This window comes from Diprion similis, chromosome 9 (assembly GCF_021155765.1).
Source record: "Diprion similis isolate iyDipSimi1 chromosome 9, iyDipSimi1.1, whole genome shotgun sequence".
Classification (NCBI taxonomy): domain Eukaryota; kingdom Metazoa; phylum Arthropoda; class Insecta; order Hymenoptera; family Diprionidae; genus Diprion; species Diprion similis.
The window spans coordinates 5,875,368-5,899,003 of record NC_060113.1 but is presented as its reverse complement, the minus strand read 5'-3'; the positions used below and the strand labels follow the sequence as shown (position 1 = coordinate 5,899,003).

Below are 23,636 nucleotides of genomic sequence, written 5' to 3'. Positions count from 1 at the left end.
AGCCCCATTATGTTACATACAAGCTTTGCGGTAAGCCGCATTGATAGGGCGGTTAATAAGAAAGTTATCAGCAGCGGCCGCGGCGTTGGTGGCGTAGCTGAGCTATGGTGACCATATCGGTCATATCCGCGGAGCGCAGGCGTCGTTGCGTGATAAATTGTAGGTATACGCGACGTTGCAGAAATTCCTGCTTGTCAGCGGGTCTGTGTGTGTTCTGCAGCGTGGAAAAGGCCTGAAAATACTCGGCGCTAAGTCAGCATCGAATCAAAGTCGCCAATAGCCGGTGTAAATAAATTTTTCCCAGAGACTCGAGTCGAGTCCAAGTTGCGGTGCGTTGACTTCTGCATACTGAGGGCTCTTCGAGGTGGCATCGACTCTGCACAGCAGCCTTCTTCGGCTCCGCAGGCTACGTAGGCTACGCAGGCGAGGTAACGCGCAAGGCGCGCGTGTCTCGTCTGATCGATTTGAAATTCGACGCAAAAGGTTCTTCTTTAGGTTGCGCGAGCCGAGAGACCATTTAGAAATGGTCCGAGCACCACCTACCAACGACTAGTCCAGTGACGCGTGGGACCATGCAACAATGAGATACTGAGGACCTTGTCACGCCCAGGTAAGCCGATTCTATTCACATTTAATTGAAACCCACGCGATGAATACTCTCCACTTATTCCCACGATTGAACCGCGCAATTTTTACCATCTCGGTCGGCAGCGGTGTCAAAAACCATGATTTTTGGTGCGAGGCATGTGTGTGCAACCTGATGCTTCACAGTAGTCGCAGGCAGGGCGCCATTGCACCCTGCGCCCCTGATCGCCGCGAATAAACGGGCTATCAACGCCCACGCGGACAGGTAAAACGGTTTCATTGATTTCCGAACGGTTCAATTTGTTCGGCTTATTTTTTACCCAGTCTCGAGTGTCCTACCAATTAGAAGCAACATTTTCACGTAAGGTTTTGTTTTGGCATTAACATCCTATGTAATACTCGTGTAGTTGTTCCATCTTTGATCCGATGAAATTTCTCGCATTTTCTTTGCTATTTTTGATAAGCCGTTGCGAACAGGGTTCAATTTTTACGTATACGCAGTGTCTTTTCAACCGAATATCATTCAACAACATTTTCCATGTCTTACTCTTCTCCATAGTAGCAATAAATTGTCTGAAACTAATTGCAATTAATTGCAATGCGATTATTTTTATACCTGCATCTACTGGCTGGTTCTTTCCATTCGATAATTTGGTCTAATTGCGTATTTGTTAAAAGAGATTTTGTAATTCAAAGTCTATGGGTTACCTGTAATTAATTGATTACACATATTAGAAGAACACTGTCTTTACCTTCAAAGAGTAAAAGGAGATTAAAATGAAAGGAACACGTAATTTAGCAATTCCACCGATGGTCGAATGGTTCTGGAGAAAATTGCGATCAAAGATTTCAGCGTGCTTTTTACGACCGGCCCGGCGAGACTCAATCTCAACCGAATCGGTGGGGTAGCGGTTGTGCCACCGAAATTTATCATTTGTTTTGAAGGGATTATCTACTTGTTAGCATCTCTAGACAGTAATTTTGCAACGGCATTATTTTCGATGCAACACGTGACAATTTAATCGCGAAATTTTATGTAAGTAATACAGATTGACAAGTAAAGATTATTTCAACGGCTTTCGTTTAGACTGACAGTGAGAAAAATTTCATTTTTATTCAGTCACAATTAATAAAGAATTCCACTGAAATGGGTGTTGTTACAAAAAAAACGATTGGGATATTGTTTAAATTTCAAGAAAATGTCATACAAGTATAAACTACTTAAATGTAATTCTAGATTCCGATAGTACATTTTCTCGTTATTGTAACATCAAATTCGTTTGTTTAGTGAGCTATATATTTTCAGTTTAATAATGCAATAATATCAATTTAATGCTGTACCTTCCAGAACTGTATTTTTCGTTCACGGTAAAAAAAAAAATGACAATAATTAATGACTATATGCGAAATTTCTTTCACCACAAATATATGTAAGGTTTGTATAATATTTCGTATATCCTATTCTGCAAAGAGGTTACAATTTGGTCACTATTTTCTCGAAAATGCCGAAATACGTACTCGCTCGATTATTTATAATTTCGTTTCACCCTGCGAAGGGTAGCTTTGATCAAGCACTGTCAAAGGCGGTGTCTCGCTCGTAAGCAATAAATCCTCGAATTTACATTTGACGAATCACATTTAGCGGTGAATATTAACAGATTAAATGTTAATTGTCATTGATTATCTATCGCCGTATCCTCCTTATAGTCTTAGCCAATTATATAAAAATATACAAGCATGTCCAAGAGCAAGAGAGCAATACAATGGAGGACGAACCGTTACGCGTAGTTCCTTTTGTCCGAGATTCAATCAACTCCAGTGCAAACCGGGTAATCCCCTCATCCACGCTAGAGTCACGGCTTGACTTCCATGTCATATGGGTTGAGATTGGACCGAGTAAACCAGGAACTCTGGATTAGGCATGTATTGACCTTCGAGCTTTGAGTTTAATCATTCGGATCCAGCACTATGTTGGACTGTTATAAGACTTGTCACCGGCACAAATACTGATGAAGTCAGCTGTTATAATTCTCGAATTTGTTATTTACTATCTGTCCAAAACTTTCTTAAATTTAATTAAATTGAGTCAAACTTTGCATTCAATTAGAATAAGGTTTCACAAAAGTTTCCGAGAAACATTGTATAACATTCTGGTACTTGATATGTTAATTTCATATATTTCAGTGCTACAATATTTATTGTAAAGTACTTTTACCGCGACATTAAAAATTTTATTTTTACGAAAATTACCTTGCTGAAAATTTATCTTCAAATCACATTCTGAGAAGCAAAGTATATCTTTCGAATAAGCGGATATAAAATAGTCAGACATTTTTTCTACGGCGATACAAATACCTAACCAAGTAAAACAATTAATTAAACAGAATGAGCACTGGTTTTTACAAAGTATAATTAGGCGTCCCATTAAGCCATCTACGTCCCAAAGTTGTCTGGAAAGCATCTGACGGTTAAAAGGATCTTAGATCAACAGATGAGACACCTTCTTCGTTTTATCTGGATACACAAGAAAGATGCTTGTATCGTAAGAAAACTTGTAATTCTCAAAGTTTTGTTTCCACATTTGTACAGACACAATTGTCTTGAGTTTGGTTATTAGGGTATAAGTTTATCTTCAGTTGCCTGTGAATATACTTATAATACAACACTTGGATTGTGTTTAGTGAAATTGGGTGTACAATGACCTGAGTTGCGCAAGGATAAAGTTAATTGAGAAACCATTAAGCCGTATGAAATTGAAGCTTGAGATCTTTTGTTTAAATGTTTGCTTACAGGAACACCTATGGGCCGCAAAAAGTGGTGGCGTGGAGGCTTGGAGCTGCTGCTGCTGCTCTGCGTCTCTTTCCACGGTATCCTGAGTGACGGCGACGTTGGTAAGGATTAAACCCAATTCCCCCAAGCCACGTTTGGGTCCCAGTTGTCATCCCCGTACTTTGGGGTGTTTCGTAACGCGTTGAAATGTGCTTTACGTCAATGGGAAAGGGGGGCTGCTACATGGCATACCACGGGACTCCGAAATTAATTATAATTATACTGCAGATGAGACACTCTTGCGTCACGACACCTTCAATAAGCATTGTCGTCAAATTGTTCCAAAACCATTCCATTGACAGGTCATTTACTGACACGTAATTAATTAGTTTGCTTACATACTCTTCATTCACGGATATTAGCACAATCACTCTGTATCACAAGTCGGTGCTTATATTTATTGAGGTCAATTACACTTGGCATTCTGTTACAATTTAGCACGCAGAAATTTTAAATTTTGCCATTTTATCCCAATGAACAATGCCCCGGTAGAAGAAAATCATTTCCCACTGACAATCGGCTTGAAGACGATCAAAGTCGACTTTCGGAGGATCTTGTTTTTCTTTTATTACTTTTTATACTTTTTATTAAAATGATCTGACCCAATATCTACTGTACATATTTAAGTGAAAAAGTTTCTCGCTCATACAATTGCTAGATAATTTTTAACGCCATGATACTCTTTTTAGCATTTTGAATCAAGGTTTTCATAAATTTTCATACCCGATAAATCACATATAGGAGTTTGGAACAATATATTCCACTTATTTCAATAATCTACCGACATATTCTGCCAGCGAAATAGATCTTGACAAGTTTTCACGATAAGTGCCTTTCCCAAACTTGGAAAACCGCGTCGAGGTATTCGAGATTCACGTAACGTCAATGTTCACCTGTCATAATACTTTCGAAGAAGCTTTTCAGAACCGAGAAAAAAGGTCGAGAATATTCGAATATCAGTGTCTTATTGTAAAACTGAATGCAAAAGTTTGGATATATAGCAAATGGCGCGTATATAGGAGGGAAAAAATTTCGTGAGATTATCAGGACTCTACGCTCCGAATTTTGTATAATGTATGAGGATATATGCGAGATTGGTTGAAAGCTGACGTCGTTACTTCGGCTTTAAAATGTAAATACCAGAGTTTAATACCTCGTGATGATAAAGATTATACGGCAGAAAACAAAGACTTTTAAAATGCAATCGTAACTCCGAAGCTGGTTCAACTCATCCCGATTATTTTCCGTTTACGTATCAAGTTTTTACACTGTTCTATTCACATCTATTCTATGATTGATCGTCGTGTAATGCGTTACTTTTTTAAACCGTGATTTATCAAAATTTTCCTGACGCATTAAATGGAGCATTGCTTTAGTGCATCGTCTTGATTGTTTCTATTTTTCTTGAACGAAACTCATCTGTCAGCCCGCTTTTCAAGTCCATTAACACGAATTCACTTTCGGTAAAATCAGAACACTTTAACTCGTCAGCTCTGACAATGAGTTAGTTTTCTTTATCCATTATTGTTTTTCAGAAAAAGAAGATTCATTTGCAACGTAATTTTTTTTGCTTTTCTCTTGCAGTATTCAGTTTGCATAAAGTCTCAATTTACTCATTCTAAGTACGTACTTAATAGAAATACCTCTTAACTAAATTTCACCCTCCTGATGACAACTCGATAAGAGACTGCGGGTAAATTTATATTATACATATACTCAGATCTTTCAGCGATAAAACCGCGCTGTCTGACCAAACGGGATGTATTAAACTCGGAATCCATATCTGTCTTATCGCTTTCTCGGCATACCGCGGATTCCTCACTTATTATTATAATCTTTTCCGCAGACTATTTATACTCTAATTGTAGATTCTCCAAGATTTTGGCATCCTTTTAACTGCCATCATTTTGAGCCAAACTTTCCGTTCTACGAATATCGAATCACTCATTATCAACCATCAATTACTAATACTTCAACTAACATTTTTTTCTTTATTCTGATTTTATTATTCCAGACTTTATCATCTAAAAACAGTGATATCGCGGGTTTCTAATGCCGAAAATAATATTTTTGACAAATTTTTAAAAACCAGAAAAGTAGGGGACGTGCGTGGTATGAATGCGACTAATGACTGTCCTGACACAGCAACGAATCGATTTTGTCGCCATGACTATACAGATATGTATGTTATATCCTATAGCGTCTCGTTCTCAGACTGTTATGTAATTCGTTTGAATAATTTTGATTGTGACCAGAACGCGAGAGCTTACATATATATATATATATATATATATATATATATATATATATATATATATATATATGTATATATATATATATATACCTAGTGACGTAAATGAGTGGGCCCAGCACTGCAGGCGATATTGCAAAATTTCCCCTAGAATGAATAGCTTAAACTCTTAGCAAATGTCTCGTCCTTGCGAAGGTTCCAACTTCCGGTCAAAGGGCTGTATTACTACTATATGAAAGCTGGCTAAAAACATAAAAAATACTGCAATATGGAGTGAACGATCAATCTTGCATATCACAATACACCTACAAAAAACAAAAATTTGTTTAACAATAAGTTAAGATCTGCTCGATCACCCGATGAAAGAGAAGATTGTTAGCGGCGGCGTTGCAGAGTATCTTATTATCCAAATGGGTTTATAATTTATGAAGGGTTGCTGATAACTGGATCGATTTCAACGCCCAATATATAGTATAGAAAAGCAGCGGGCACCTTTTTTGCTGCAACGATAGCAAATATTTTGTCAACCCTTATATACTATACGGCGTAACGATATCACATTAGGCAATGTATTTGAAAGGAAGTAACCGTGGGAGACATGAATAAAAGATTATTCGGAAGCTGCCTTTGTCGTCGACGTTGGTGTTTGTCACTGAGGAATGTTCTAGACGTAATATAGAGATTTGCAGTGCGGTGTTTAGAGAATCCACTATAAATTCTCATAATTGAATTCTAAAGCCTTCCTTCCGCCGGCTGCCATCCATTCCCTGGCCTACATTGCATCTTCGAGGTATACGACAACGTAATTTTCTTTACAGTTGTTTCACCCTGTAAATAAATAACCCTTTTATTAAATCTCTAGCTATTGCGGTTCGTACGAGAAGGTTAAAATCGTCTAAAAATGTCACGTGCGATATTACAAATTCCTGTGGAATTATAACGTACATATATACGTATTAATATGAAACATTAATGTAAGTGAGGTTATATAGGCGCATATTCTATTGGGAAATATCCTCGTGACGTCAGAGTCTGGTTATCGGCGCCATTTTATCACCACATAACCTAAGTTTTTAATTTTAATGGAAGCAAATTGTATTTCTTGGTTTTTCAAATCACTCATGTCACATAAATTAATTAATCATAATCAATAATATACCTGTTCTATTATAAAAACACGAAAAAAACGGTCATCGGTCAGTTATCAGCCTGGTTGAATTAGTTTGAATTTTTTCCACCAGATGTCACATTGCAAAGTGACAATCCCAATAGTCTGTATAAAACAAGCCAGTGCTGCTGCTTTATAAAATGTAATAACTTAAAAAAATATTGACCATTTTTCAAATTTCAAAGCTCAAAATAAAGATAAAAGTAGCATCTACTACCGGCATTATCGTTGCACAATTATTTGCCGACCTTCCCGTACGAATACCACCTATTCGAAGTCAATTAGTTTAGAACGTCGGTTCGCCAAAAATCGTAACCTATTTTTAATTTTATTACGAGACAGTCGTTACTATATATACATTGAATATTTATGGAATCAGAATAGCTAATTTTTAATAAAATCACTGAGACACATCTGCTCTTTTTCACTAGTGAATCCATTTCTGTTGATCATAATCATTATCACTACAGTGTTGCAAAACTAAATATTTCCAGACACCAAGACGATTAAAATCAAAGTCATTCAGTGAATTCGTAAGAAAATAGTCTACGAAATAAAATGATCCATCGTAGAGTGAAATCGGTAAAAAAACAAAATTGGTAAAAAGTATAGATTTTTGGTCAACCAACCTCCCCAAAAATAAAACACAAAAAGGTGTAAGCTGGAACTACGTAAACGCATCGTGTTTTTATTAAATATTTTTTTTCAAGGAGCGGGGGAGGGGGGAGGTTGGCAAACGGATGAGGGATATCATTTTCGAAAAGGTCTCAACTGCTGCTGATGCGAGCAAAATAACGCCCACGTTGAGACCGGAGTGTGCCCAGAGGCCATTATTGAGCTGGTCCTTCTGTACCCTGTGCCAGTATACCTCTGATAAATTTTTCTTCTCACGCATTCATCCTGGCAACTTTGTCCTGCCCACGTTCTTATTCGGAATTCCAAACTGTCTACTTCAACATGTGCATCATAAGAGAAGGGGGCGAGAATTCCTCCGGCGTTATTATGTTGAACTTAGTAACATTTGTATCGTAACGATTCATGTTGAGGCAAAAGAGGCTTTACCTTGTGTCTTTGGAATTGTTTCACTTCAGTAAACGGTAATAAAAAAAAGTATATACTCATATTTTTAATTTTTCCTTTGTTCCAAGTCATTGTAAAAATAAAAAAAAATAGTACTTTCTTCAAAACGATTTATTACGATAACGTTGCTAACTTCAAACTCCTCCGGCGCTTCGGTTTCAACCCTCGTGCGTAAAACGTGACCCGTGTATGAATGCGATCAATGATCGATCGTCCGTCTTTGCCAATTTACTATGGATCCACTTATATACAGGCTTTTCGTACTTCGGTACAACCATTAATACTATACAATACGATACAGATAAAAATATAATATCACGTTATATAGGTATGAAAGAATGAATGAATGCAATGGGGAAAAAAAGCTTTCATATATCATAGTTGAAATCCCCCCCCCCCCCCCCCCCCCCGGCCACTTACATTTCTTATACTATATATGTATATGTGTGCTATATGCCCATTGTGGTCGGCGCGGCGTACAAAAGAGTAATCTTTTATATAAACGTGAGTTGTTATATAGATACATATGGATCTATATATATATATATATGTATATATGTTATTTCCACAGAGCTTAGAATAAAGCCGTTTTTTCGCATACCGAACGGTTTCGAGGGTATTATCTTTGGTCGGATTTAGTTATTTTCATGTTATCCCCGTGGACGATGGTCGGGTAAGATTTGAAACGAAAGAAGATTTCGCAACTATTGTATACACGGTACTTGTTAGAGAATTCGATACCACGTATAATTTCGTGACAAGAAATAATATATATAACTTATATTACAGGTATAGCTTCAATGTTGACATACTTAGCGGTTGTAGTTTGAATGAAACAGTTTTTGTTTTAAAACAATGGCTTAAAAATCCACCGATGATTCGTCATTTTTTACTATTTTCAGATGTCTTATCTGACTCTGTACATCGTCTTGTTAAGAGTAAAAAATGGGCAAAGGCTTAGAATATGATTTTAATTCATAGATGCTAAATACTCATCACCGGTTTAAACAGTAATTTGAATAATAAATGAATAAACTCTTTTCAGGCTGCTTATTTAGTGAAAATCTTTGCCAGCCGGATGTTGAATTTTGTTACAATGGTAAATATTATACGATATATCGTGAGGTTTAATTGCTATCTAAGTGATATTGGAATTGTTTATAATGTTTCGGTTTTATGTTTCATCTTAGATCTGGCATTCGGACGTTGTTTACAAAAATTCGGAAATATAGAAGACGACGATTTATACAAGTGAGTTGAATTTACAAGGCTGGCGAAATTAGGCGATGATATATTGTGCCTCATAATTTAAGTAAACAGAAATAATTGGACTTACAATTTGGTCCGCTTTCACCATCATATATGTTCTCTATGAAATTATCTCAGAATATGTAAACAAGAATATTACGCTGCAAGTCTAATTATATCTGCGGTAACTTTGATTGCTATAAACTCTGCACTGCAGTTAATGAGGTTTTTTTCACATTCATCTTCAATAAATCGCTTCTCTTCAATCAATAAAGACACCCGGGTGAAAAACCTCTGATTTTTTCAAACAAAGATCTGACCTTATCTAAATTAGTTTTATCATTCCAAAGTTGTTGAATTGAACTTTATTTTCACAAAACCCGAAGTCTTTTTTTTCAACAGTTTAATTTTCCTCTAAAACTCGAGACTTTTAAGAAAATTTCACGATCTTCAAATTGGCTCGGAAGAATCCCGCACCTTTTAGGTGAAAAAAATTCTGCAGCAAAAGTTTGATTACATGCGACATGGAGCTCCAACTTCTGGAAGTTTTTTTCAACGAAAATCATGAAAGATTTCAGAAAAGTTTGAACAATTTTCTGTTGAAAGACTCAGAGTTTGCGAATTTTTTAAGAGTTCACGAAACATTTTCAACGATTTTTGAAACAGTATTTTCGCCAAGGTGCTAAAGTAACGCTACATCTATATCTGAACTTAAGAAGACATCGATATCTTGAAATTCAGGTATGATCTCCGACCAAACCAGCTGCAACTTTTGCGAGTGCAGTTAGAAGAGTTGGCAATCGATGGATACAGATGGTCACATCCGTATACGCAGTGCATAATTCAGAGATCTTTGTACGCTCTTCGCTTCAGGTATTTCTTAAGAATGAATTGAAAATGATAGAATCATATTTTAATTGCAGTGATAGTATAATCTAAAACTTATTCAAGCGTAAATATCCTAAATTTCATTCTCATTAGGTTAACGATTGCAATAATTCTAAACATTCATCATATTTTCAATAATTTTTTAGATCACCGAACGAAGGTGAGCTCTGCAATCGATTGAAGGAAAAGGAGAAGCATCAGTTTATCGAAGATGATGGAATTGATGAAGGAAACGACGTGGTGAGATTTTTATATTCATTGTTAATGACGGGAGCAAAGTTAATTTTGTGAATTAGTATTTATGCTTTTTACATATAACTATTGGGTAAATGGTTTATTTTGAAGGCGGAGAAGATGAAATTGCATTTTTACTGCGAGTTAAGAAAGTTCACTTTGCTCTTATTTTTCCCGCACGCCATCGAGTTATAGGAATCGACTAATTTTCTTATTATACTTACTTGCCTTGTCAGCATTCTCAAAAAATAGCAATAGTCAAGTTTACACCTAGTGAAGAAGACCCGCATGGAGACTTTGCAGACGAGTTATATTACCCACCGGGTGTGGAGAAGGAAGTCCCAAAATTTTTCATCCAAGATATCGGTTATCCAAATGGTCAGGAAATGGTGGAATCTGATTACAACCAGAGATCGGGAGGAATGACAAATGCTTGGAGTGATTCTGCAGCGCATCGAGAGCTGAGCGATCTCTCATTGGTCGAAGACAATTTTGTCGATCCCGGAAGAATGGTGAAGAAAAAATCATTATTACTGGAGAATTACGGCGATGACGGAGTCTACGAATTCGATCCAAAGTCAATTAGAAATTTCCAATCGAGTTTACAACAAGGCTATATCGATGCGATAAATCGTAGATTCCAAGAAGAAAGAGACTCCCATTTCAAAAGGATAGCAAAAAAAGCTAATTCCATTCCCGATGATCGGTTAGAATTTCTGACCGATCAGCTGCTCGAAAATAGCGCTGATTTTAAAGAGCTGGAAAAACAGGAACCTCTTGACAATTACGAACGTGAATTTTCGAGGAAGTATAAATACCCTAGCGAGTTGCAAAGATCAGAAATTCCCGATGAAACCAGCTTATGGTTGGATCAGAATATACGCGATTCAAACATCCGACGGTTTTCTGATGCGGAAGAAGATGACAACGATTTCGAGATCGGTAGGGGAGATTTGGAAAAAATGTTTCAATCTCAGCTCGCTAACGAGCCTTCGAGAGACACAATTATACCACGACAGAACGGAATGTACACCGAAGGTGGTTTGGTGAATCCATTGAAATACGGTAATTTCAAGTCGGGTGAGTTTCGGCCTCCGGCAATTATGCTACATTTGTTATTTATATCTACTTGTGATGTGTTTGCTTAACGTGTCATACGGGCCACCATTAAATCAAACAAAACTTAAACTTCTATTTCAAACAATGTTGTTCAAACACGTTGAAGAATTTTCACAGCAGGGGTGAAGGACAATGTTTATTCTAAATTCTGTGAAAATAATTTTTCAAATCGCTCATAAATTACTTGAAGTAATTATAAAGAAATTGTAAAATATAGTTGCCTTTTAACATTCTTTGAAACAAAAATTTTAGTTTTCTGAAAAAAACTTTTGATGAATCTTACGAATCACAATTCTAAGATCAAGAGTTTTAAGGATAAATTTTTATTACACTTGCAGCAATTTCCAACGAGAATGATTTCACCAATGACGACTTTGCTAATCACTGGGATGCTCTACTATTCAGACGAGAGCTTGCGGGATTCAAACGGCACGAGAGACTGGACGTTAAAAAACCGGGTCCGCCATTCGCGACAAATAATTATGCCTTTAAATCCCAGTCAGCACAAAATACCGGTAAAACATATTTAAGTTGCCTTTTAACAAATCTGTGACGTTTTTTCTGCAGGATTTTGCACGAGAATTTCTTGGGACATTATTTGTATAGAAATCCGTACATTCTTGAAATTTTTTTGCTCTTCATTTTAGAGATCAAAGTCTTGATTTTTCTTTGCAATCTCTTACCGGAATTTGACGAATTTTTTACTATAAATTTAGCATTTTTTCTATTCTTTGAATAAGAAAAAAAAACATTCTCGGTCAAAAAGTTGCGGAAAAAATTTTTGCCAAAGATACTACAATGTGTCGACCATATTTGACTATATTCAGGTAAATGGTAATTAAGGATTTCCTACAGAAAACCCCGATGATGCTGAGGATGAAAGACAACAGGCAAGTGTATTGAAATACGATAATTATGGACAAGGTTTGAGACTGTAATGCAATTGTATAACTTGGTATATTTATAGAGAGAACCTCTCCTATTACCGCTTGTAAAGAAGGAGCTGAACAGCAACACGCAGAAATTAAAAACTGCCGGTAATTCGTATAAGAATGTCGACATGGATCACGTATACATGCAATTTAAAGGAGAATTCGGCACCTGGAGCGAAGGTGAACATGTGATTAACGAGGTCAGCAGATTGTTGGGCCTCGAACCGAACACGTTAACTGACATACGAGTTCAAAGAGCCGAAGTCACGTTCAAAGTAAAGCCGAACAATAGTAAAGGATATAATGCCACGGACGTAGCGAATAAAATTGGTAATAACATTGAATCTATTTGATAATAAGATTAATGTATATTAATGCACTGAATTTCGTATAACAGATGGAATACGTGGACAACTGAAGGAAGCTCTTCAAGTGGAAGTTTTAAGAGCTGGTATTGGGGATAAGGTGAGAAAGAACTTTGTGAAAATTATCCCAGGCTTGTTAAACGTCGTTGGACTTTGAGAGGGGATTTTGTTGAAATTTCGGTGATATCGAGTTTTTTGTTTTTCAAATTACTAAAAAGGATATGATCAAAAATTCCTTCCAACAGAATCTAGATTATGATAATATGTGTCCTGAAAAAAAATTGCAATTTCCTGCGTTGAAAGTGTATGCGCAAGGAACTTTTGAGAGCGGTACGCTGGAAATTTTCTATAAAACTTCGTCGCAGGAAATTGCTATTTTTTTTCAGGACACGTACTATCGTAATCTAAATTTTATTGGGAGGATTTTTTCATCGCATGGTTTTTTAGTCGTTTCAAAAATTAAAAACTCCAAATCATCAAAATTTCACTGTAGTCCCCACTCAACGAGACGACTTGGACGACGACGACTCTTCTTATCCTGCTGCACTTGTAATAATGCGTTAAACTTTACAACATAGGCAAAGTTACCAGCTATTTTACAAGTTGGTACCGAGTCGGAGCTGAGTGCTGGTTCCTTCAACGCATTGTTGGCCGCAGGTTTGGCTGCTGCAGGTGCTGCGGCCGCTGTAACACTCTACATTGCCAGACGTCATGCCAAATCAAGATCTAAGCTGGCGGGCTTGGCCATCCCTGATCCAGAGGCTTCGAAGGACTACCAGGATCTCTGTAGAGCTAGAATGCAGGCTAAACAACCAGCCGAGAAACCAGATTCACCGCGTGTCGTTAATCTTTCTCGCGAAAGTGAATCAAACAATTCTCCCTCCAGTCGTTCCAGCACATCTTCATGGAGCGAAGAACCAGCTCTTTCCAACATGGATATTTCCACCGGGCATATGGTACTGGTACGTATAATAAAAAATTATATTTTTGTCTTTGCTTAGGATTCACTCTGACTTAAGTAAGGTGATATACATACCAAGTAACGGCTGAAAAAGTGGGTAAATTTTTAGAGTTTATGTCACGATAAACAATTATTGAAGTCAATAGGGGTTTGTTATACTCAAAAATTTTTTTACAGTTAGAATCAATCACTATCAAGCATTATTATTGACAATAACGTTAACCATTCCGCTTCATGGCGAGTTTTGCGGTGCCCACGATATCTCAAAAACGACTGAACCGATTAACGTGAAATCTGAAGAAAATTTTCTTGGATTATTCCTATTATGTTTCTGCTCACGCTTCTATATTCTTTTCCATGATCAATTTTTTTTTCAAGATATTGGTCGTATGAAGTTAAAATTCAATTTTTCGTAAGAAATTTTCTTTAATTAACAAAAAATATGATTGATGAATAAAAGCGGTTTGGCGACAAAGAGGATAAACCATCCAAGAATGCCGTCTTGAAATTTGAAGTAAACTCGTTGAGCCGCTTTTGAGATATTATGGGCACCGCAAAACATGTCATGAAGCTATTGTCAATACCAAATAATATTCCTTCCTATGAATTAACTCTGAAGAAAAAAAAATTATGTAAATGAAGCTCGATCTACGTACTCTTAAATAAAACAAGCCAAAATTGAAGTGAATGATCGATTGTTGTGATAGATTTCCAAATTTTCAGCAGTCTACTCGCATATACTCCCCAAGATTGATACCACAAACGTCGCTTGGAAGATGTTATATGCTTCATATGTATTACAGTCATACATGGAAGATCATTTGAAGAACAAGGATCGCCTGGATCAGGAATGGACTGCACTTTGCGCATACGAAGCCGAACCTTCTTCAACAGCAGTAGCGGAAGATGAAGAAAATGCCAAACGTAACCGTTCAGGGGCTTCGCTTCCCTACGACCACTCTAGAGTTGTTTTAAACGATCTGGCTAACATAAATAATTCTGACTACATCAACGCATCAACAATCGTTAGTACTTGAATCGTTTTATATTGACTTTCCAGTGTAGTATTGTAGCTGTCTGTCTGCACTACTAATTTTCGTATTAGCTTTTAGAGAAACATGCCTAAAATTTCATAGGTTTATCAAAGAGAATTAATTATTTTTTATTATTATTTAACGATCAAATATCTACGAGATTGATTTTCCTGGATGCCGCTCTGCTATTTCAGAAACCGGTAAGTAATTTAAGAGGCATGCTGGTTACGATGCATGAAACTTAACATATTTCATGTAATCATGTATAACAATAATATAGCAGAGAGGTGTTATCTGCTTTCATTGGGTAATATCAAGTTGATCCACATCGTAACGGTAAATGCTTTTCTGAATTAATTGCATGTCCACTCTACTTTATACCAGCTTTTTAAAAATCTAAATGCAAATCGGTAAGTACAATGTTTTATTCACTCAATCATTATTGCAAAGTTGAAGTTAATGACGTTGACGTAACAAAATTCAAAAAGAAATCATTATTTTGCAAGTTTAAAATGACTTAAGAATCGGAGTCTGCAAAATACAAATATCTTCAGCTCATTAAATGATGAGAATTTAAAAATTACGAAATAAGGATTATTCATAATAATGTATAGTTACAGTAAAGGTTTCAAACTCCAGTGTCATAACTTATCATAGGATATATTTGATTCGGTTTTTCTTCAGCGTTAAAATATAAGCCTAAACTGAATACATATGTAGTTTGATCGTCAAGCTAAAACTACAGGAGCTTAAGTAGAGCTCTGTTATGGCAATGAAAATACCATAATTGACTTACTGTATATCAACATAAACTTAGTACACTATTCGTCGTATGAACTAATAATAAGCTTATTTTTGCAAGTTCGACGCTTTAGTGTAATTGCTGAATGCAAAAGAGTAACTTTCTGTGTTTTGATGAAAATGCTCGTGTTAACAATATGAAAAAATATTTAAATTTTAGACTGACCATGACCCTCGGAATCCAGCATACATTGCTACGCAAGGACCTCTTCCTCAGACTGCGGCAGACTTTTGGCAACTGGTCTGGGAGCAGGGAAGCGTCGTTATAGTGATGTTAACTCGTTTGACTGAAGAGGGCCATGCTATGTGTCACCGTTACTGGCCAGAGGAGGGCTCCGAATTATACCACATTTACGAAGTACACTTAGTCTCGGAGCATATTTGGTGCGATGACTATCTCGTGCGGTCATTTTATCTGAAAAACTTACGGACTGGTGAAACAAGAACCGTAACACAGTTCCATTTCCTATCCTGGCCAGAAAATGGTGTACCACACTCAACTAAAGCTTTACTCGAATTCCGCAGGTTTGTAAAATGGTTAAAATTCTTATTAGGAACTTTCATGTTGCGTCAGACATTTTTTTCCATCCATACTGCAAAAATTCGATGTGGACCCCAAAGACACTTTATAAATTATTCTTGGAATGAAAAGATTTAAACTACATTAAGCCCTAAAATGAACAGCAGTGATTGCAAAATGTCTTGTATTAAATCATGACGTTTTTAATATGTTTAATGAAGTTAATGTTACCAACAGCAGCTTCTTTTTCATGTTTTTCTCATATGGAAGCAATTTCATCTGTGTTTTGAATTTGCAGGAAAGTAAACAAGTCGTACAGAGGGAGATCCTGTCCAATAGTTGTACACTGCAGGTAAGCAAGTAGAAAAAGTAGCACACATGCGACAGGGTAGTCTGAAATAAAAGAAGCTAAGTTAGTGGATTTTAAATTGTTTGCTCGACTTTATATAGCGACGGAGCTGGACGTACAGGAACATATTGTTTAATCGATATGGTTCTAAATCGGATGGCAAAAGGTGCAAAGGAAATCGACATCGCTGCAACACTGGAACACATTCGTGATCAACGACCCGGAATGGTAGCAACGAAGCAACAATTTGAGTTCGTTCTTATGGCTGTTGCTGAAGAAGTTCATGCCATACTTAAGGCCCTGCCAATTCCACCGGCTGAAAAGTCATTAGCTCCGACAGCAACTACAGTTTCGCCTCCAGTAAAAGCTGATCAGTAAAAAAAAAAGTACGTATTAGATCTTAGAAAAGATTAGTGAACAGATTTATCATTGGTATACTGTTACGAAAATTTTTTGGTCCGACAGTAAGTGAACATTAAAACGGCGATGATCTCTCTTAGTAATTTCTAATGATCTCGAACCAGAAATATCCAATATTTATTTCACCCACTAACAAGACCGTATTTAATGATACCAAATTGTGCCGATTGATTTTTTGTTCCGGCAATACATGAGCGGACAAACTTTCTTCACGTACTGCAAACTGAATGTTATTGAATGATATATATGTTCTAACATATCTGAGTTTAGCCTTAAACATTTCTTGAGATTATCAAACAAGTGAAAAAGTAAACATTGAAAACCATCGGCCACTTTTGAGCAAAACAAATCCAATATATAGATATATAAATATATAATACATGTGTAAAGACATAAACGTACATGCATTTGAGTTTGTAAGGATGCTTGATTATTGTTGAAGATTCACTTCGAAATTTTCTATTGGTTTTTTTTTTTCTTTATTCTAGTTACGATGAAATATGAAAAAAATACAGACACTCTCAATCACGGCACATTAGAATGTGCAAAAAAGTTTGTAACTAGAACACACGGCCTATTTTAAAGTTGACAATTTTATTGGATTAATTGCCGTCAAAATAAGTTTTTTTACGTAGAAAACATTAAGGGAACAGAAGACTTGAAAATTCTATCTACAGAACGGTTTACAACCGCATCCTTTATACAGAAAAAAAAATGAAAAGTAAAGTAAATGTATTATTTTATTTATAAATATAAAAGAGAGATAGCATGTGCAGTAATTAGGGACCGACAGCACATATTTCACATTTGATAAATGAAATGAGAGAACTTTCAATAAAAAAAAAAAAAAAAAAAAACACATATTAAACGAAACGTTTAACTAGAAAGTGCTTCTATTGATTGTTTAGCGTGGTCAACGAACCTAACAATATGATAATAAAAGTCAATGTAGCAGTATAAATGAGATAGAATACGCGTATAACTGAATGTACTAAAATATATTGTGTATGAAAGTATATTAAAATCACTGATAATATTTTAATATATGATACAGGAATATATACAATATATTATATAAACAAAAAAAAAAAAAAAAAAAGAGAAAGAATAAAAAATTAAACAAAAAAAAATATATATACATATAATGCATGTGCTGGTTTTAAGCGTGAGTCGGGGTGGCAAAACACACATAAAGAATATAGAGGGACAATATAATATCTGACTGACCAGAATGGGCAAAGTGGCGTGACGTGGGCCCCGTGGTTCCAGCCTCCCACGGGGTCAACTAGCTTCACCAAAATCTGTAACATGTCAATGCGCATTAAGTTTATTTTCTATCGAATGAAAGTAGTGCGCTGAAAAAAAGTGAGTTATGACGACGGATTGTGTACTACTCGAAAAGAAATTTTTTTTTTCTCACCTACTAATTGAAATTATTCCTAACTGGTTGTTAATTCATATGACAATGACGAGGATAAGATATATATATATATATTTATATATAATATATATGAATAAATATATATATAAACCTGTATACATAAATATATGTATATTTATTTATATACATGTTTAATTTTTAAATATATATATATTTATGTGTTGATAAATTATTAAGTAGCTATAAAAATTATGATGTACGTTATATCAAACTAAATATCATAATAGTACTTACCTGAATATCTTTCCACAGTAAAATAGAAAAACGATTACCTTGGGCAAGTTTTCTTTAGTTTTATAGCTCGATCATTTATTAGCAGTTTTAAGTTTGGACCAATTTAAAAAATGAGTTGTGTTGAAAACAAAACAAAAAAAATTCGGAAACTATGATATTTCCTCTTCATTGCCCTTCTAACAGCTGCTATCGGTGTTCTTACCGATTTTCTGACATTATTACGAACATTTAAAACGCTCAATTACTTAATTTCGATGCTTAGTTACCTGAACGTCAATTCACCTTTCCTTTTAATTTGAATTAAATCCAAACCGTATTATTTGGTATTGAAATCGTAACAAAGCTTTCAACAAAGGTCAAACCGATAAACAAGTCCAGATCAATATCAATGATGTACCTTAAACCAAATCGCAAACCTTGCTTAACTACAAGTTGCGTTTGATTAGCCTCTTTTAGCGACAACCTACAGATTCTATATTTTTGTGTAAAATGATAAATGATGTATCTATATAAATAATATAGTTATATAAATCTATGCTATGTTATTTGAGAATATAATAATATATGTTGTAAATGAATAAATCAATCTATGTTCAAAAGGTTGTTAAATTGTTATTTATTTCCCTGAGAAAATAATTCTGCGAATATGACTGAACCTTACAGAGTATCTAATATCTTTGTTCAGGACAGTTCTGCCATCGAACAATAAAATGCAAAAGTTTATTAAGAAAATCATATTTAAAAAAATACTCTGACAATAAGTGGGTCGAATTTTTACACCACAGCATATTCAATCGTCACCCCATACTGTTGAGTGATATGAACTTGTAAAGTCAGGATTCCAGTAATCTGTGAATTGTAAATAAAAATTACAGAATTTGTAAACGAATAAAGTGATTATAATTATCACTAATAGCTCATGAATTACGAAACAAAGTTATTAATTCGTGCATGCAATATTCCATGCATTAAATTCAAGTAATATTCAAATTCGTTGGCCTGCGTACCTCGGCTTCCCCGAAACGCTTGACAAATTAATAATACAAAAGTAGTGAGTGCATTTGTTGAATTTTAGCAGTAAAAACACAATTGTATATTTAATTAAAGGTGACATGTTAAAATTGTGACTAAAATGCAACCAATTCTGCAGATAATTAATTATATTTGATCGAGAAAGTAATTCGAAAGTAATGTTCAATTGCAACTCATATGCAATCATATCTTACCAACAAGGAGGAATTTTCATGAAATTTTTACCTTTTTGAGTAGAGTTTCTCTCATTGTGCGTAGATCTGTGACGAGAGCATTGATTTTTACGCATCTGTAGTTCTTCACCAGTAAGTCCAGTGGCTTTATAATACTAGAAAATAATCATTCACGGACAATAAATTTACAGGAATTTTCGTTCACCCAAGCTACGTGCATTTGTATTTGATTTTTAAATGCTGGCGAAATAGATATATGCAGTTATTCAGTATTTAAACTAAACCATGATATTACTTCTAAGTTGTACAAATCACTTTCTTTCGCCGACGTTAACGTTTACCATGAAACAGGATATTGATATTCATACCTCTTGACATTGTAAACAATCCCATCCATTTAGTCGCGCTCTTTCAGCCTTTTTGCGTACAGGACTTCTTTTGTAAGCATATGTGGGACTCGTTTTTAGCTTCCTTGGTACTCTGATGGAATTAAAAAAATTCGAGTAGGATAATCAGAGAATATTTGTTAAAATTTCAACTCAAAATTACCAACTATAAGCAACTTACACATCAAAATTATTCGCAGCCAACTTCTTCCGTGGTGGTGATTTTTCCGTTAAGGCATTGGAATTGTTTGTCAATATATCGAGTTCCAATTCGGACATTTCTTTGTCACTTGTGGTTGCGTTCGTTGCATTGCTGGATAGTGTATTTGGACGCACAAAAGATGAAGTCCTTTTGTTTAAAGATAATTTTATTGTGTTGGCACTTTTACCAAAGACGATATTCTTTGGCTTCGGAACAGGAGCTTCTATGAACAGAGTTTCGTCGTTCGTTTCATGCTCTTGGGATATGGATTGCATCTTCTCCTGAATATCAGCTCTCATTCCTAAGCCAATTTTGCTCATAGTCGGTGATTTCTTATTCTTCGGTAGTTTACACCGAGACGGTGAAGAAATATATTGAGTTGAAGCTGCTTTTGGTTCGAATACTGTCAAGTCAGTATCCGTCTGTTCAACATCATTATTTACGTTTATATCTCCAGACGCTTCCAGGTATTGCGTATTCCTTACTTTTGCTTTCTCTGTACATAATTTTTGATGCAGTGATCCGGCACTGTTATTTTTTTCATAAATTTTTTGTCGTAGTTTTGACAATCTTTTCGTTTGCGTTGGGCTCACTTGTATCAGACTATCTTCACAGGAACTATTATTCGCCTCTGAATAATTTGTACTTGTTAAATTATCACATGTTTTATTTATTTGACGTTCATTTGTTTTACCATTAAAGACGTCGTCGCAAATACTTAAGTCTGTGACTTGCTCAGTCTTGGTGAAGAGCTTGCTTTGTTTCAATTTTCTCTTCGTACCAGGTATTATATCAGTATTTACATTATGGATTGTTTGGATACCCAATTTCTTAACTGTTTTTGGTGTACATAACTGTGAGGCTGACGATATCTCTTTAAGATTTGAAGAGATAGGATTTGTTGCGTGTGCATTTGTGCCGGAATGCAAAGGAGTCTTTGGAGAGCACAGATCGTTACTTTTTGAACCTGTGTCATTGCTGAAATCATTCAATATGATCACAGATTTTTCGCTAACACTTGGAGAGCTAACTACGGGGGATGATATTCGAGATTTTGTTTTTTTCGAGCCGAAAATGGGGCTCTTTGATCTTTTGGGAGTGACATTTTGAATATCTTGAAGCACAGGTGATGTAGTTCGATTTATAAAACTTTCCTCTAAACCTTGGGTACAAAAATCTTGTGAGAATATTTGGAACTCTTGCATGTAGTCTGGTATAGGATTTGATTTTTGATTTTCATTTATAGCAAGAGGTACAGGATCGCAGTGAGCTTTTCTCTCTGTTGGAAGAGCGACAGTTTCCTTTGTTGGAATCTTAGTGTCCCTCGTGGCTGTTGCTTGGCAACGACATTTACTGTAACAATTCAAATTTGAATAATGAATTTTAGAAATATATAGTTAAATACATTTTGAATAAAAATAAATTACTACAATTTTTGCGAACAAATGGCGATATCATCTACAGTATTTCGAATGAAATTATTTATCTTAAATTTATTCTTCTGACGTAGCTCTAGAATTAATTATCACAACAAATAGATATAGTCAAATTGCAATTAGTATTGCAACTTACGTGTTCCCAACTTGGGGCTCATTTTGTGGTATACGTGAAGTTGATTTTCCCTCTTCAGCTTTCTTACTGTTATCCAACAATTCTTTATAGTCATTCCATAGTTCTGTAAGCAAAAATAGATGGATTCAATAATTTCATGTAATTGCATTATGGACACAAACGGCAAATATACAGTTACAGATCATATTTCAATGATATTCCATGGAACAGGGTTTGAGAATAATCGTGCCAATCCCTTTTCAATGCCACAACAAAGTTTAATCTAGGTGAGAGTCCATTTTTCCTATTGTAACAGTACAATGAAAAAATGATGACGTTATATGATTTAATTTCCAAATGAACACAATCTAGTACAGAAATAAGCAACAGTTAGTTTCCAAAGTTTTGTTCTATTAAGAATCGTATACAGTAGACTGTATAAAAAAAATTGACTATTTTTTTTTTTTAAATATACTGAAAATATTGTTCAGGATAGCGAAAAAAGGCACCTGTTAAAATGGGAGCTCTTAATTTTAATACTAAGAAGTGCCTCATCGTGATTTTCTACTTTCCATAAGAATAACATGGCAAAAATGGTTCTTGCTCCTTGCGATTTTTGTAACTAGATAACGACGCGTCGTACAGAAAATTCATAAACATATTTTTGTAGGAAATTGAACGTTCTACAAAAAAGGTCTCTTGTCATTTTACGATAAATCTACTCCTTCAAAAGTTATTTGAGGTCCTTTGTTGATGTTTGACCTCAAATAACTTTTGAAAGAATAGATTTATCGTAAAATGACAAGAGACCTTTTTTGTAGAACGTTCAATTTCCTACAAAAACATGTTTATGAATTTTCTGTACGACGCGTCGTTATCTAGTTACAAAAATCGCAAGGAGCAAGAACCATTTTTGCCATGTTATTCTTATGGAAAGTAGAAAATCGCGATGAGGCACATCTAAATATCAATATTAAAATCTGAAATTTTGATGGTATTTTTTTTTCGTCATCTTGAACAATATTTTCAGTATAACATAAAAAAAAAAAAGTCAATTTTTTTGATACAGTCTAGTATACAGTTCAATTCTTAAAAAGATTGAAATGCATGATCAACTTTGTTTTAGTTCCATTCCATCATTATCAATATAATAAAATAGTTTTGTATTTAGGCTCCACAATTGTTTGCAAAAGTGAAATCTTTCTGAATATAATTTCATATTTTGCTTTCAAAGAATGTCAAATTAAACTTACTCAACTCATATTCACTGGGAGGCATGGAACAAAAATATGGAGATTTTCATCCCATCAGGCCAAGACGTGTTATAAATTAAAATGACCTAAAGCTGGACATGACGCTGTAAGATCTACTTCTAATAAAATGAAACTAAATGATTGACTATGGAAACCACAATACACGGTGAGATACGAATTGCGCTACCAATTTGTCTTTCTCAAAAGATTAACGTCAATCGGTGTCCGAGTCTACGCGACTTCAAAACGCAGAACTTTTTTGTCTGACCCATATGCAGTCACGCTATTAATTACAATATCTCGATTTATTATAAAAATAATCGTATAGGTATAATTTCTGATAAGTAAATTGAATCGTTGAATAAACTGCGTGAATGCATCTCTTTAAAAACAAACAAATGTCAAAAATACTTACTTTGAAACTGTTGGAAAGCGTTGTTCAAAGTTTGGGCAAAGGCTTCAACGCGTTGTTCTCTCGTTTTACTGTTGGTATGATTATTGTTTTGGAACAAAAGAGTCATCATCAATGTTGTGTTTATAATCAAAGTAGGGTTGGGTTAGGTTACTTCTTCGAGTCGTT

General features: G+C 35.2%; 2 protein-coding genes across 5 annotated transcripts; one reads left to right on the top strand and one right to left on the bottom strand.

The window, feature by feature from the left end:
- Positions 1-441: 441 nt before the first annotated feature.
- Positions 442-18,079, top strand: LOC124410386 (receptor-type tyrosine-protein phosphatase N2). Of its 4 annotated transcripts, none has more exons than XM_046888707.1 (17): positions 442-610; positions 3,378-3,476; positions 8,959-9,012; positions 9,104-9,164; positions 9,903-10,034; positions 10,196-10,289; positions 10,520-11,363; positions 11,741-11,917; positions 12,261-12,292; positions 12,370-12,664; positions 12,732-12,799; positions 13,278-13,661; positions 14,464-14,685; positions 14,889-14,894; positions 15,656-16,020; positions 16,314-16,367; positions 16,466-18,079. In XM_046888707.1, the coding sequence occupies exons 2-17, from the start codon at positions 3,386-3,388 to the stop codon at positions 16,740-16,742; spliced, it is 3,156 nt and encodes a 1,051-aa protein (XP_046744663.1). In that variant the 5' UTR covers positions 442-610; positions 3,378-3,385; the 3' UTR covers positions 16,743-18,079. The 4 variants fall into 4 exon arrangements, with proteins under 4 accessions (XP_046744663.1, XP_046744660.1, XP_046744662.1 ...); XM_046888704.1 differs by having other exon boundaries at positions 12,246-12,292; XM_046888706.1 differs by having other exon boundaries at positions 443-610; positions 12,258-12,292.
- A 551-nt stretch (positions 18,080-18,630) lies between these two features.
- On the bottom strand, positions 18,631-23,604 carry LOC124410387. The gene is made up of 6 exons (XM_046888709.1): positions 23,472-23,604; positions 21,825-21,927; positions 20,232-21,605; positions 20,033-20,144; positions 19,717-19,819; positions 18,631-19,308 (listed from the first exon to the last, which is right to left on the bottom strand). Exons 1-6 carry the CDS (start codon positions 23,578-23,580, stop codon positions 19,250-19,252), a joined length of 1,860 nt encoding a protein of 619 aa, XP_046744665.1. The 5' UTR covers positions 23,581-23,604; the 3' UTR covers positions 18,631-19,249.
- Positions 23,605-23,636: the final 32 nt, after the last annotated feature.